Raw genomic sequence first — 15719 nt, forward strand, 5'->3', positions numbered from 1 at the left:
TGTGCTTTGCTGGCCGAAAACTAAGTGGGTGAGAATCTCCAGTTTAATCACACGCCTACTGTTCCTGAGGATGTCATTATCTCTGATGTTCATAACAAATAAAAATCCATAAATCTGCTTAAAAGAGACGCTTCAGAACTGAGAATCCTCACACGTTTCCTTCAGCGTCGCAGTTATCCAGTGATAGCTCTCTATACATCCACGGCTACACTGCAAATAGGAGATGGTCACAGCTGATTCAGCACAATCAAATTTTGTGTATGTCAACAAATATACCCCCCCCCCCAAAAAAAGAGGACTATATTGGTGTTAGCATGTTTCTAATTAGCAAAGACCTCTTTGACCTCCTCCATTTTCACACAAATGTCAAATTTCACACTGGTTTTGTTGTGAGGTAGTCATGCATAGTCGGTACATTGCCTGCAGTAGATCCTGATCAGCACGCTCTCAGTTAGGAAGGATCCGACCGGGAGCACCAGCAGACTAGTAGAGCGGTGTGTTGCTGTGCACGGGGCCACCAGAAAAAATGTGTTTTAGACACTTTTAGAATATTTAGGATAATTTCAGCCAATTATCCTCCTGTGAAAACAGCACTTTCCCTTGGCACTACATTTTTTCAACCGCTAAACTACCGTATTCCTACGCACAAATGTATGTATTACAACTGTATTACGCCGCAGCTGCAGGTCAGCTGAGTGAATCACAAAGCGGCACGATACCGTGCGTTCTGTAGGTTTGCTTGTGCGCTTTCTGGTGGTCCCAGTGCACAGCAACACATCGCTCTGCTAGTCTGCCAGTGCTCCCGGTCGGATCTGCTAACTGGGAGCACGCTGCTCAGGATCTAATACACGGAATGTACTGACTACGCTTGACTGCCTCACACAACCCCGTGTCAAAAAAACCTGAACTATCCTTTTAAAGATTAAAGAAACCATTAGAACTCAGAAATCCACTTTAAAATGCAGGAGAGTTGCTCAGAGGCGTCAGAGGAGGCAATACAGGCAAATGCTTGGGGCCACCCCAAAGGGAAAAGGGGCCCAAACCTACACAATACGGTGCCCCCAGCGTGTAGGATCACCACTGAAGTTGCTCCGGCCGGGATTCAAATGACAGGCGGACCAGAGAGGTTGCAGGAAAAACAGTAGGTAATAATGGCTGCAATTACTCCTGTGCTGAGGGTGAAAATGACCCACTTAATGACAAAATCACTGACCAGCTCAGATAATGTTAAAACCAGCGCAGCTCCCCTGGAGAAATAAAAGAGGCTTTAGAACTAAACCCCTCAGACTGAGACTTGAGAGTGATTCGAGACGACTCCTACACTGACTCTGAGGAGAAGAGGGAGACACTGCTGCTTTACAACACTCTCAGCAATGAAGTAGAAATTATGATGAGGCGATGTAGTTTTTCTGACAAGTGCGATTTAGACAAGGGTGAACATCGAAAGGCAGACAACAGCACCACAGTTTATGAGTTTAGGTTTTACGTGTACAGACTAATAACTGAGGTAACTATTTACCAAGGCTGTATATGCAAAATAGCTTAACCTCATAATGCTATTTACAAATAAGACTTTCACACAGTACTAAGCCACTGGCATTAAAATAAATGAGATAAATGAAGGGACATTGTTTTCAGCGCTGTTCTCCCCGGCATCACTAGCAAAATCAGTTAAAACATTATCTGCTTATTTTCATTAAGAATTCCCCAAACATCTCTCCTTTCATGTAATATCTCTGCCTTTAAAGCCATTTGCTGCACAAGTCCTAACAGGGTAGAAAAGCCTCTGGAGCTCTCCTAAAATATCGGCACAGGTAGGAGTCGTTCCCTGAGTGAGAAGGTGGATAAAATGCTTTTGCTTCAAAACCTAAACATAAAATCAAAAATGCTGAGGATTTATTTCCTGCTCTGAGACACTCGGGTTCTTTTCAGATCAGGCTCAGGGACCTTTAGTAAATATCACAGTCATGTAAAGGGACACAACAGTTTTGGTCATCTACAGCAAACTGTGGTAGAAAGAGCGGGGAAAATGTAAGATGGCAAAAACTGTAAAGGGTCAACAGTTGTCCAGTAATGTTACCATGTCATACTGGACAACGTGAGGTTCCATCAGACTGCAGTGCAGCGGTTCAGGAAATGTTTTCATTGTCAATTTTCCACCATTCCACAATAGGAAGTACAGAGGAAGGTTTCATAAACCAAGATTACTGGATAAACCAGGCTTACTTGAACAAATCAGGATAATCCTTTCTTTAATAAAGCAGGTTTTAGTAAGTTTGACCTAAGCTAGCATGGAAACTTAGCGCTCCAGACTAGAATGGTTCCTGTCAAGCCTTGTTGTCAGGTTCATATTCACCTCATATACATTACTTCCATGGGCCCTGAACCACAGACTGCATGATTAAAACCAGAGAGGAGTTTATCCTGTTGGTTCGGTCTGACCTCCCTTCTAGTCTAAAACATGAAGCCAAAAGTTTGGCTCTTTGGCTTTTTTATTTTTTTATTTTTATATGTAATTCTTCATATTATATGTTATGTAATATGTACTGTTCACATCAGCTCTGAGATGGCTTCACGGATTAGCTTAAATTAGTTTAACTTAGTGAGTTTGTTAGGCTCAATCAAGCCTGGCATTCACAATAAGACCTGAGGGATGTTTTCATAAAGGAGGCTCAGAAAAGCTGGACTTGCTGTGAAATGCCTGTCGTGAATGAGCCTGATGAACTGATATAGGATCAGTCTGTGTCATGGAGCCAATTTAAAGTGAAGCCTTGTTTATTTCATGTCTTTGAAACACAGACCCGGAGACATCAAGCACGAATCACCTAAATTCCATCCATCAATCCATGAGCTCTAACGCTCATCCCTGAGGGTCGCATTGGGGCTGGAGCCAATCCCAGCTGATATTGGGTGAGAGGCGGGGTTCATCCTGGACAGGTCGCCAGTCTATCACAGTCTATCACGCTCACAATCACACCTACGCGCAATTTAGAGTCGCCAGTTAACCTGCTTGTCTTTGCACTGTGGTAGGAAACCCACTCAGACTCAAGGAGAACGTGCAAACTGCACACAGAAATTCACAAATGGAGAAATCAGACATGGACACAAAACTGGGATCGCCACGGCCTCACCGCAGCAAGAGTCTACACTTACATTACAGAGAATAAACAACACGAAAATCATGAGAACCGCTGCATGTAAGAGAAAATCTGGCAGCATGTTGGAGAGCATCCTTCCTGCATGAATCGTTTGGATTTTCTCTGTATCATAAGTTCTGAAAAGGTGTTGTCTGCCTGTCCCTCTTGTGTTTTCTCACAGTTTTCTGAGTGTCTGATCCTTTAAGTTCATTTCCGTGACATTTAAAGAGACTAAATGTGGAAGTGTTTCTCGCCTTGAGACTGCAGACATGGGTCCAAGTTGTTCCTTGTAGGTAATCAATACTGCAAGTGTCAAAAAGTGATGAATTTGACATTTGCGACTAACTCCCTGGTGCTCACGGTGCAGAGGTAAAAAGGAACATTCAGGAGGAAGTTTGGGTTCAGTTGTAGTTCAGCCTGAGGCGAAGCAGAACCTGAAAACTGGTCTGACTGGGACCCGGCTAGCTTTCAGGTTTCCACAGTAAGTTCAAACCTCCTTTACGAAATACAACTTCCTGTAAAGTAGCTTGAATTACTGAAATATCTGCTTTGTTATAAACACCACTCAGGTCTCCTTTACAGAGCAAGACAGAATGTTCTGGTGTTACAAAGGCAATGAAAGGAGTCAGTGAAGTTCTCATCGTTTTTCTTTGGTTTAAAACCAGAGGTAATGGAGATATGATTGAATGATTAAAGATGTTATTTTTTTTTTCTCTTGGTTTGCTCATAATTGGGAGCTCAGGGAAAAAAAAATATATATTTTTTTAGCAACACGTAAGAAGTTACTGCTGGATCATTAAGACGTCTCCAGCTGTGAGGGTCCCTAATAGTTTTAGGAGCTCTTTGGAAAGTTAAGAAATTCAAACTTCCTTTAAACTAGAAACTGTTGAAAAACTGCCAGCACAACATTATCAAAGTCTCCAGCTGTGCTGAGCGTCCTCAGTTCCTGTCATATTTCACAAATTGATGGTCAGGGTTTCTGTGTGTGTGTGTGTGTGTGTGTGTGTGTGTGTGTGTGTGTGTGTGTGTGTGTGTGTGTGTGTGTGTGTGTCTTACTTGAGGAGGTTTCCCAGGTTGAAGAGAGCTCGGTTATGCTGAGGGTTGGTGTCCAGTGCTTTCCTGTAGTAACGCTCAGCCTCCTCTGGGCTGCGTGTCAGAGTGCCGAGGTTGTTCATGGCGCTGGCATGACGGGGATATAACCTGAGAGAGGAGGAGAGAGGACTCAGACACATCAGAGTAGTTCCTGCCAGTTGAAACACCCTGTTGTTAAAGGAAAATGTGTTACAAACTTCAAAAGCTCAAATTTGTGAGCGTAACTTAATAGATCAAATACATTAACTAAATAGATTAACTAAATGTGAACTTTAGTCTATGTTTAGTTAATCTATTTGATCTATTTGGTCAGTTGAAGACAGTTTTTCAGTGTGTGTGTGTGTGTGTGTGTGGGGGGGGTGCTTATGTCACATGTAATATCATTAAACTGACAGATCCTTTCAGAAAAGATCCTCACACTTTTAAAACTGTTTAAAATGCTGATTATAATGTTGGCGAGTCTGTTCTGGAAGTGAACAAACACAATATGTGGCGGTTTATTTGTAATATTGAGAAAGAGAGATGCTGTCACTGCACACACGTTTCATTAATGTTCTACCATTAAGATTTTCTTCATTTAAGATGCATCAATATAATTTACATTAATAATAGATTTTTAATCCTAGTGATGAGCCCCCAGAGAATTACCAGCAGTTCCTCTCGGCTTTACGGCGTTTTAGCCTCTTTTAGCTGATTGTTCTGGTCTCAGCTCCAATAAACCTGTTGACTGCCACTGTACCTGTCCACCACCAGACAGCAGGCGGACACAGCCAGAGATGCTGAACACAGTGGAGCATTTAGCAGCTTTAAAAAAAAAATGCATTGCACAAGACTGGAACATCCTACAACTGCTGAATACACTGACACATCTTTGAATAAACAGACTGTTATTAATTAATTAACTACCTAAAAGCTATTAATGTTCTGATACTATTAAAGGCTCATTTCCATCAGTAAAGCAGGATGATATCTTCAGTGATGAGAAGCTGCCAAACATAAAAAAAAATGCAGATTTTTTTTATTTAGAACCCACTCTCTTCAATATGTGATGTAATGTGAATTAAACTAAAAATGATATGCTCATGAAAATGATTGACATGACCATGTATCATACACTGGAGAAAAAATTAAAAATTAAAACCTGTTGATTTTTTCTGGCACCAGCTCATGTTATCCTGACCTTTTTAAAATCTTTATTATAAGCGTTTTACTTATCCAATTAGTCTGTGACTCATTCGGGTCATTACTGACATCAAGAGCCTAAGCACCGCTGAAGCAGTCATTGTTGTTTTAATAATGGACGGATCACCCTGGCAGGAAACCTGTCTGGAGCAGTCTGTCTGCCGGCTTGCTGCTTCTGGAACGGAGCTTCGCCGTCAGACTGTGTTCATCTGAGGAACCTCCACACTTCCAGATGGAAGCATACCATAACATGATCATGATTGGACTAAGTGCCTTGTCACAGTGATAAGGATTATCTTCAGGGCAAATGGTGCAGATAAATCAGCAGTGAGTGTGTGGAAGCTGCAGCCAGCAGCCTCTCTGCTGACATTTACTGCCACTCTCCATCACCGCTACAAAAGACCTCTGTGTAATTGGAATACATTTTTATAGTTAGAGCCCATGATGGTGACACAGGCCTGACAAGACACCCGGGGGCAGGAGGGGAGCTTTACTGTTTCTATGGTAACCTTGTGCCACGTGTTAATGGGTTGGCGTTTCACAGCGCAGAAAGAGGAGCAGCTGTGGAAACCAGCAACGATGAATGCTAACTGACCGGTTATCCTGGTCACAAACTTCATTTGTACGGGGGTTTCCGCTCTAACTACGGTGACGACATGCCTACGCTCCAAAGCTACGCACGTCTTCTGAAAGGTTTAACCACACACCCGGGCTGCGGAGATGTTGGGAACGCAGGAGCTGTGACTGACCGCTGGGGCTTCTGATCATCTCATATTCAACAAGGCGAACATTCCCACCACGACTCATCTAACAGAGCACATGAAAGAATAACAGAGTAAATAAAGGAGAATGTGTTTCACTTAAACACAATGACGCTGTTTAGTGTTGCCATGTGATATCTAACACTTCAAATCAAAACCTACATTGTAGATATCCACGGTGCGACGTCTGTGAACCCCTTGACTCAAACTTAAATCTGGCTTCACACCAGGTTGGGGGTGAACATGATGTGGCATTAGTTTATTACTTGATCATGAATGACCTCTTTTTTTTCTGCAAAGCTCATAAAAAGGATTTTATTATCAAGACAACTCAAATTTTGACCTGATGATGGACCTAGATGAAAAGTCAACCATTAACCGTTGGAACATTTTATATGGGTTGATGAACCCACCAACTGACACTGTCATGCTTACAGCCCTGCTGCAGGCCTGGCTAAAGGTCACCAACATTAGTAACTTCAATCCCCCCTGCAGACAGTGTTAACTAAACTAAGGAAATGGATGCATCGCCTGTGTCACATCAACTTTAACTTTCTGGTGGAGATTTGAAGAGTCGACTGTTCTGTACATAACTGAGGGGTAAGAAAGATGCTGGGTGCATCCCATTTCCCTTACTTGATCATCCCTTGCTTCTAAATTTAAACTTATTTTTCCTGTCCTCCACCTTGAAGCTCGTACCACAGCTCTTGTTTCTGCTCTGAGGAGCGAGGTAACACCAGACCATCCTTTCCTGAAGTCCGACACACCCCTTTATCAGAGAGCTGTCAGTGATTGGACAGTGAAGCTAATCAGACTGATCTGAAACCGGATCACAACATCACTGTGGTTTTACACCGAAGAAGACAGACATTAATGTATTTAATACATTCAAGTGTATTATGCTCAAACTTTAGATTTGTTTAGTGTTTTAACTTGTTTTGTTCTTTGGAATTAGAACTTTTTCTCTGCATGATCTTTTATTTCCCTTTTAATCTGTATCATGGATAATATATTCGGAAAGGAGGAGTCTGAAGTCTTCCAGAAATAATCACATTTTACTTACTATGTAGTTTAATGTGAGATATATTTACTTAATTTCCACTTTCCCTAGAACTTCTGGGCTGATAAATCACTTCTACCAATGATGACACTTTCTAATCCTGAACATAAATCCAGACATTTTGACGCAAGTAATGAATAAATTAAAAAAACATGCTGCTGTCAGGAGAAATGTTTCATGTGCATTCAGAGTCTGAGCAGTGAAATTCATTTACACACTGTGGTTCGACTGATCTGTCCACAGTATAAATAAAGTACGCAAGTTTTTAATAAATGTGCTGTTTCACAAACATGTGATGTTTGTCAGACACAGCTGTGCTGCTGGTGGTGGTGGTAACTCCACACCCTTCTTATATCGGGGACAGCACACACTGTTTATAGGCAATTCCAAACCATTAAAAGTTGTGATATGACTGATGAGGCTGAGGACAGCTGATCCAGCTGTGCTGCCATCATTAAAAATGGATGTTGCTTCAGATGATGGTTCAGAGATGATTTCTCCCATCTCTCCTTGTGTCTTTAGCAGGAGGGACTAAGATGCAAGGAAAGGACACGAGGGAGGGAAACATGAAGGCAATTAAGAGATTTGGGATGTACAGCAGAGTACTGACTGTGGCACACACACATAAAATTACATTAAATAAAAATAGAAGACATAATGAATAAATTAAGAATGAGAGAGTCACTCTTGATGATATGTCAAGTCTGAAACTGACACGTTAAAACAAATTTCCAAAGTTTGTGAAAGTCACAAACTTTGGAAATTTAAAATGTGAGGGATTCAAAGGGATTTCTGTCCTTCTCACTGCCTTGCTTGGAAAATCAGACTAGGTCAAAACCATAGACTGTAAATACAGATGGACATAACCTCTATGACATCACCTATAGGTTTCTGAGGAGCGGTTTTGAAGCTCAGAGTGGGCTGCCCCACCCTCCCCATCTTGGCAGCGTCTGACTCCGCCAATATCCCGGCCAATCCAAAAATGGTCAAAGAAGAGGGGAGTGTGTGGAGCTGGTTTGTGGCAAGAGTACACTCTCCCGGCTGTTACTCAAAGCTGCTGGCCCTTACTTATGAATTGTAAACCTTAATAAAATTTAAACGGGTCGGCCGCAAGTGGCCATTATAGGAACTGCAGTTTTTGGATCCTCTGTTTTGTCTTCATTTTTCAGGCCCCAGAGTTTGCTGCTTGGTCACAACCTAGTATATGGCTGGACTGTGTCTCGTCGATACAAGGACATAGATGAAAACTTTTTGTGGAATCACTGTAAACAACTACTTTCAATGGAAAGTAGTTAAAGCTGCAGGAAAAGTCACTAAATGTCACTAGATGTCATAACATGGCAATTAGCATAATCATGTTGTCACTGTGTCGTGTTTGGATTCTGCCTTCACTTCCAAGCTGCTGCTCTGCGGCGGCTAAAAACCTGATTTTATAACCCTGAAGTCATCTGACAAAAATCACCAGAAACATAAATTAAAGACAAATTTACTTGTACAAAGATCATTTAGAGAGAAAGTTAGCAGCTCATTCGTACCTATGGCAGCTGCTGTGTGCTCAGCAAAGAGAGGACAGCCCGACCTCGCTTCCGCGGGGCAAAAGTGGCGACTCTGTTCTACGGAAGCTAAAGTTTGTCCCCAAAAGTCGCTAGATTTGTTGCTAGGTGCTGAAAAGTCAGTAAATCTAGTGACAAAGGCACTAAGTTGGCAACACTGCCTATAAACACCCCCCTGATGATGTAATGGAAAGCAGCCAATGGGGAAACTCCAACACTTGGCCAGCCGACCAATGTAACAAGCCAATGACAATGCTGTAACTTGATCAGTCAGTCTGTCAGTCACAAACATTTGCGTCTCTAAGGCCTCGCTGTCATAAATGGAGGAGCAGACAGGAAGCGGAGGCTGGTTAATTAAAGTCAGAGTGAGGGGTCCGGTGGGTTTGAGGTTATTAGGGGCTGGGATGTGGTTTGGAGCTGGATGAAAGCTGCTGCTGGTCTCTGCTGGGGTTTGGCAGGACGGCAATGCTGGATTAGCAGAGAGTTGTTGTGCTGAAGCTCACACATACTGACAGTACACAACTCTGCTGCTGGGAGAGAGAGAGAGAGAGAGAGAGAGAGAGAGAGAGAGAGAGAGAGAGAGAGAAAGAGAGAGAGAGAGAGAGAGAGGGAGAGAGGAGGGAAAGGAGAGGAAGGAATGTAGCGAGGGAGGCAGAGAGAGTGCAGAGATAAATGGAGTGATGGAGAGGAAGTGTTGGAAAAAAAGAAAAGAAACCAGTGGAACGGCCACGAGAGTTTAACTGTCCACGGATTAAAACAAGCAACATCACAGTCCATTATGACCACTGATTAGAGCAAAACAATGAATCCTTTTTACATTCAAATCCTGATTGAAGTGCAGTGAGTTGACTACCGTTGATTTGATTTTGAAGGATATAATGACAACTGTCTCCGGCAGATTTACTCAGCTGGAGCTAATTGAGAAATGTTTAGCAAAGAGTATAATTTACTCTCTTCAAATATCTATTCTTTTTTTTTTTTTTTTTTACCATTTCAGTCTGATTTTCTCTCTTTAAATTGTTCTTTTGCTGTCCTGCCATTACAGTCCAGACAGGAGAGGAGAGGGGTTGAGTCAAATTCAGTTATTACTGTGAGCTCACAGCAATAAGTTTAATGAGCAGGAGAAAGTGCTGAGGGATTTGTGTTACTTTCCTGCGCTGCATTTTGCCTCTCGGGCAAGAGACAGGGTACCGTGCCTTGTTAGTGGAGGTTGTTGTTGCTATGTGGTGCCTGGAAGAAAGACAAAGAAAGACCTCCGCATGGCTCTAGATCACAGAAATATAATATAATCTGTATTATTAGTTATAGTTAATACTCTCCTAAAAAGATGCTTGAATAGAACATCAATCAGAAATTGGGAAGTAAAGCTACTGCAAATACTGTACAACATTATAGGGTTAGTGCATTAACAGAACAGTAGCACGCAGCATTTTGATTATTTTTTAACAAAAATTTGATTTTCTTTCTAACACCACCAGTATTATGGAACAAGCCAAGAGCAGTTTAAACCCAGGAGGATGTCAACAACAAGTACCTGCATTATTTTATCATTTATTCTGCCTAAACCTGTGTAGACCATACATACAGGCTCAAGCTTTAGTTTCTACAACATAATCAGTTTAAATTACACAATTACAACATCAAAATGATATTATTTTGGTAATATTTTCTTCTAATTGTTCAGCCCTACAACTGATTTTCACATCTTTATCATATATTAATCTCAAACATGTGAAGCTTTGAAGGTGAAAAAATCTTCCTTTGGAAGAAATTAAGGGAATTCTCTAAGTTACAATTAAGGGATCAAAGCAGAGAAATATGGATGTTTTCATAGATTATTTAAAGATTTGATAAAACTAGCTCAGATGTGAGGATTTGCTGCTTCATTCCAACTGAAGACCACAAATAAATATCTGCCAGATTACACATGAACTAACATGAGTAAATAACATGAGAGAGGAGAAGCTGAACTACATGTGTGTGGTTCCTCAGGATCCTATCCACTGACAGGGACAACTAATGGACACTGTCTTTCATTAATGCAGCCTGTTTGTGATAGATGGACAGAGCACAAGCTGTGAGCTGAGACAACAAGACCATTACATGACCCAAAGGTGTGTTTGTGTGTGTATGACTTGTATTTAAGATTGTCTGAGCTTGTTATATTAATTGAGTTTAATTATGTGAGACAGGAATTCCTAGTTTGTTATCAATATAAGTCCTTTAAAATAATAAAACAATGAAAAACTCAGTGTATAGATGTGCCCTTAATGCTGTCATACTTTAAATTCCCACCGGAGCTCGCCACTAAAAATAAACAGCACGCACTATAAGCGCAGCACAGTATGGTACACTGGATAAAAGCCAGCAAACGGTGCATGGTTTCTTAAAGGTCCTGTGAAATACAAATGCCTTATTTTGCATGCAGTGACCTTGAGTTCCTGGCGATGTATCATGAGCCAAATACATGTCAGAAATGCTTCCAACCTACTTTTACAGCACTCGACCCATTTTTCTTCCTGTAAAGGTCAAAGTCTGCACATCTTTTACTTTGAGTTATAAATAAAAACCATGTAGTATATAAAATGTGATATTTTGTGATGTGTTTAATTATTAAAAAGACAAACGGCCATACTCTACCTTAAAGCGCAATTCGGGTGTTATTCTGTAGTTTCTTATTGCCTTATGAAAACTGTGTTAGTCTCTTTCTGACTTCTCTTTCCTGCCTGTTGCTCTCAGTCTCATCAGTTCCTGTTTCATGTGGACCCATATCAAACAATAGAAGACAATTATAATTCCAAAACCTTTACATGGGACCTTTAAAGCTCCCTCACTGGACTTGGATCATGTTGCTCAGGGCCACATTTTTACTATTTAATTGAACCTTTTTTTCACAAACTTGGCAAATCAGGAAACTGATGAGTGAACAGACCAAAGGACACAACAAGAAGCAAAGTATAAAACACAGAGATAAGAAATGTCATGCGGCATGTTGGCAGACGTTACTGATGGATGAAAGAGTATTTCTGTCCCATGTTGGTGAGAGCGAGGGGCTTTGATTTAGTCAGATTAGAGATATTCAGCACCGACACATGAAGACCTCAGTAACATGAGCACACACAGACCTGGCTGTGGTAGATTTGATCTGACCCTGATGGTGCTCAGTCATGGTGCCCCAGGAGCGCGCACACACACACACACACACACACACACACACACACACACACACACACACACACACACACACACACACACACACACACACACACACACACACGTAATGACTGATAGTTGGTTCCCTGTGATGCTGTCATTATTTCATCTGATCCAACTTTGGCATAAAATACATGTTTGTATGTCCCTATATCACGAGTGATTCTGCCATATATGTCACCTAGAAGGGGATCTATTATTATCTCATAAATACGTCCTCTGGATGTAGGAAGATATAAGTTTATAACATATATAAGACACCTATAGTAAAATATTTATATGTACATATATTAAAAATATCTATGATGAATTGTTATATGATATGTTAACAATATACATGTGTAATTTATACATACATATAAAAATCCTACATTCTTATATATGTTGTTCTGATTAATTTCTAAATTAATGAATTAACTAATTTCTATCAAATTAATTTTATGTTTATCTTCCCATCCTGGGAAAGAGGTCTCAAACTTTTGGACCCTACTCTATATAAAATCAAAATATATTGGTTTGGGCTGGATATACATTTATGTAACATATGTGTACAATATAAGCATACATACATAAAGATACATCTTTTTTTATGGGCCAATTTCTAATAGGTTTCATATAATCTTTACATATGTGTTTTTTATTTTATATGCATATATATTTCATGTATGGAAATGCAATATATACGAGTACAACTTCAACTTGTGCTTTGTTTGCACAACTCGCTGCAAAATTTCCTTGCTCTTTTTTAGTCGTACATCAAGGTTAACATACTGTCAGTGTTTCTGGTGCAGGGCTGCATGCCGTCAGAATGACACCCGGGACAGACGGCTACAAGCAAACTGCAGGCTGCCTGTGCTCTTCTGAAGCTGACCTGTCTGTAGCAACATGTCTGTGTAAACACCCTCAACACTCATTCAACAGAATATGAAACATTATTAAAAAGCTAAACCGTGACAAGCTGCTGCACAGAATCCCCCCTACAGGAATAAAAGTTGTACTTAATGAAAATCTCAATTTGTTTGCAGATCTTGTGCAGAGCTTCTGTAAAAGTTTTTTTTTTTTTGCATATGCACTCTCTACACTCGCAGGACAGTTTATACAAATGTGTGGTGATGTGGGATTTGTATTTCAAGAAAAAGAACTTGAAGGCAAAATGGAGATGAAAATGCTACTGACAAATTGAAGTTTTATGTAAAAAACTGAATTATCACATTTCCAACTCCCCATGTGATAATTAATATTACATCACATATAAATTTCCTCCACCATACATTTGCATAAACCTCTCAAGTGTCATGGTAGAAATTTGCATTAAACTGCTCACATACGCTACAACTATGTGTAACATTGTGTCACAGTATATTTACATAAAAACTGCACTTGAATTGAATTCATTTAAATTGAATTCATTTAAATTTAAGTGTCATTTAAATTAGCGTTTTATTTACGGTTTGTGCAAACTCCCCACGTCACTATCGCTTTGCAGCTGTTCTGTCACACAGGACATTTTATGCAAATCTATAGTGACAAAAAGAGTTTTCTGACATCGAGTGTCTGTTGTGCAAACACTGTTCTAATCTCTCTCTCTGCCAATGTATGGGGACATTGGAGGCTTTTCATGCAAATAAGTGGTGACATGTATTTGATATGACAGCCTAAAGCAACAGTGATGTAACGGTGTCAAACTGCAATAACTAATTTTACTCTAGAAATGTAAATGCCTTTGACTTCGGTTTAAGATCTGTGTTGTTCTTCCATCAGTTCTGTAAACATCAGCTTCAGCACAGTCAGTCACTACACTACAGTTATCTCAATAGCAGAAGAAGAACCTCGCAGCTCTTTCCGACTGCTGATACGACATCTAATGTTTCTGAGTTCAAGCTCTCTGCAAACCCACAGAGACGTCCACCATGTTTTCACTGTGAAGTCAGGCTGTAATTTGACTTAACGAGTCAGCAACAAACAATGGTTAAAATCGGGGCCCAATGGTGGGCAGGGAAGGTATTGCAAGTGGGCCGATAAATCATTTGCAGAAAAGTACCATTTTGGTGAAAAGATGTAACTATAATATATATATATATATATATATATATATATATATATATATATGAACCTGGCTGGGACTTGTTGTTCAATGCCCTATTGTGACTTTTCAAGTTAAAAGCACTGACATGCCTTCCAGCTGGGTTCATCCCTTTTTTTCTTTTTAATTTATTTTTTGCCTAAATACCGACAGAGAGAGAGTGAGAGGATGATATGGAGCAAAGGGCCATGGGTTGGACTCAATCCCGTGCCGCTGCGGTTAGGATTATGCCATCATGGTACCTTAGTCTGATTGTACGCTAGAAAATTACATCCGTGGCAAAAACAGGTGGTCAGTGTCCGACATGAACACAAAGAGACTGGACAAGCTGGTAGAAAAGGCGGACTCACTCAGGACTGTAGTGGAGAGATGCATGCATTCTAAAATGGAGGCCATCTTGGACAATACCAACCATCCTCTCCACAACAATCTGGCAGGACAGAGAAGCAGCTACAGAAGCAAAATGTCTCATCTCACTGCGCTGCAGAACAGAGAAGTTCAGGAGATCCTTTGTTCCCACTGCCATCAGGCGATACAACACTTCAGCCACAGGAAGTGGACTAATATAATTATTATTGTTTATTTATTATCAACTGTTATTATCATGTTATTATTATCATCAACAATGAGCTAATGGACACATGAATTTCCCCTAGGGGATAAATAAAGTATCTATCTATCTATCTATCTATCTATCTATCTATCTATCTATCTATCTATCTATCTATCTATCTATCAAAATGGATAGCTGGTAGCAAGAGGAAGAATCAAACAGGAAGAGAGTCAGAGACAGATGCTGAATCGACAAGTGAGCTCTCCTCGTCAAACAAAAAAAAGAAAAACTTCCAGTTCAGGCTTGAATGTTCTATCGTTATCATTGAAATAAAAAGTGCTCTGAGAAGGCATTATTCAGCCTCCCTATTGTTACGCGGTCAAATGTGTGTAAGATTTTTAAGTGGGCCATGAGTTGGAAACGGTTGAGAAGCAGTGCTTTAGACTTTGATGACAGTGGACAAGTGTATAACATTAACATCACAACAACTTAAATTTGCAGCAACACAACCACAAAGCTAAACCTCTGCAGCAGAATGAGGTTCAAACCATTAAAGAGACCCTGTAGACTTTAAACAGGAACATTAATGGAACTGTTCTGCTACCAAGTGTTTTTTTCAATCATTCATCTCTGCTTCTATTTCAATCAATACAGCTGTCTACAGTGTTTTACTCATGCTATACTCCTGTGAACACAACCCAGAGTGTGTTATTCTTCAAAGCTTTTCCATTTTACAGACATAACTGCAGTGATTGTGCGTCGAGGCTCCGAGTGCTGCTCATGTTACACCCCCCCCCCCCTGCAGACACAGAGTTAGAAACAGCTTGAATTGAGTGTGGTGTCAGACCTGAGGGCAGTGGTGTAGTGGTGAATGGCCTCCTGGTGCCGACCACTGTCTTTCAGGAAGTTGGCGAAGTTGTAGTGGACTTTGGCGTTGTGAGGCAGAGTCTGGATACCAGACCTGAAACGAGGAGGAAGAGGCATGGTGACAGTCCGAAGAAAGTGAGGAGCAGACATCTCAGAAAAATCCCAGTGAGGACAAAACACCTTTCAAGGAGAGAAATCTGTAGCCCCATTCGGACAGG

The 15719-nt window shown here is 40.7% G+C and overlaps 1 protein-coding gene across 1 annotated transcript in view; it reads right to left on the bottom strand.

The window, feature by feature from the left end:
- tmtc1 (transmembrane O-mannosyltransferase targeting cadherins 1) overlaps nt 1–15719 on the bottom strand; it is a 145605-nt gene that overhangs the window by 18392 nt on the left and 111494 nt on the right. The window contains exons 10-11 of the mRNA XM_056367895.1: nt 15482–15595; nt 4194–4337 (exon numbers count right to left, since the gene is read on the bottom strand). Coding sequence (XP_056223870.1) covers nt 4194–4337; nt 15482–15595 — 258 coding nt within the window. The remainder of the gene's footprint in view (nt 1–4193; nt 4338–15481; nt 15596–15719) is intronic.

This window comes from Seriola aureovittata, chromosome 22 (assembly GCF_021018895.1).
Source record: "Seriola aureovittata isolate HTS-2021-v1 ecotype China chromosome 22, ASM2101889v1, whole genome shotgun sequence".
Taxonomy (NCBI): domain Eukaryota; kingdom Metazoa; phylum Chordata; class Actinopteri; order Carangiformes; family Carangidae; genus Seriola; species Seriola aureovittata.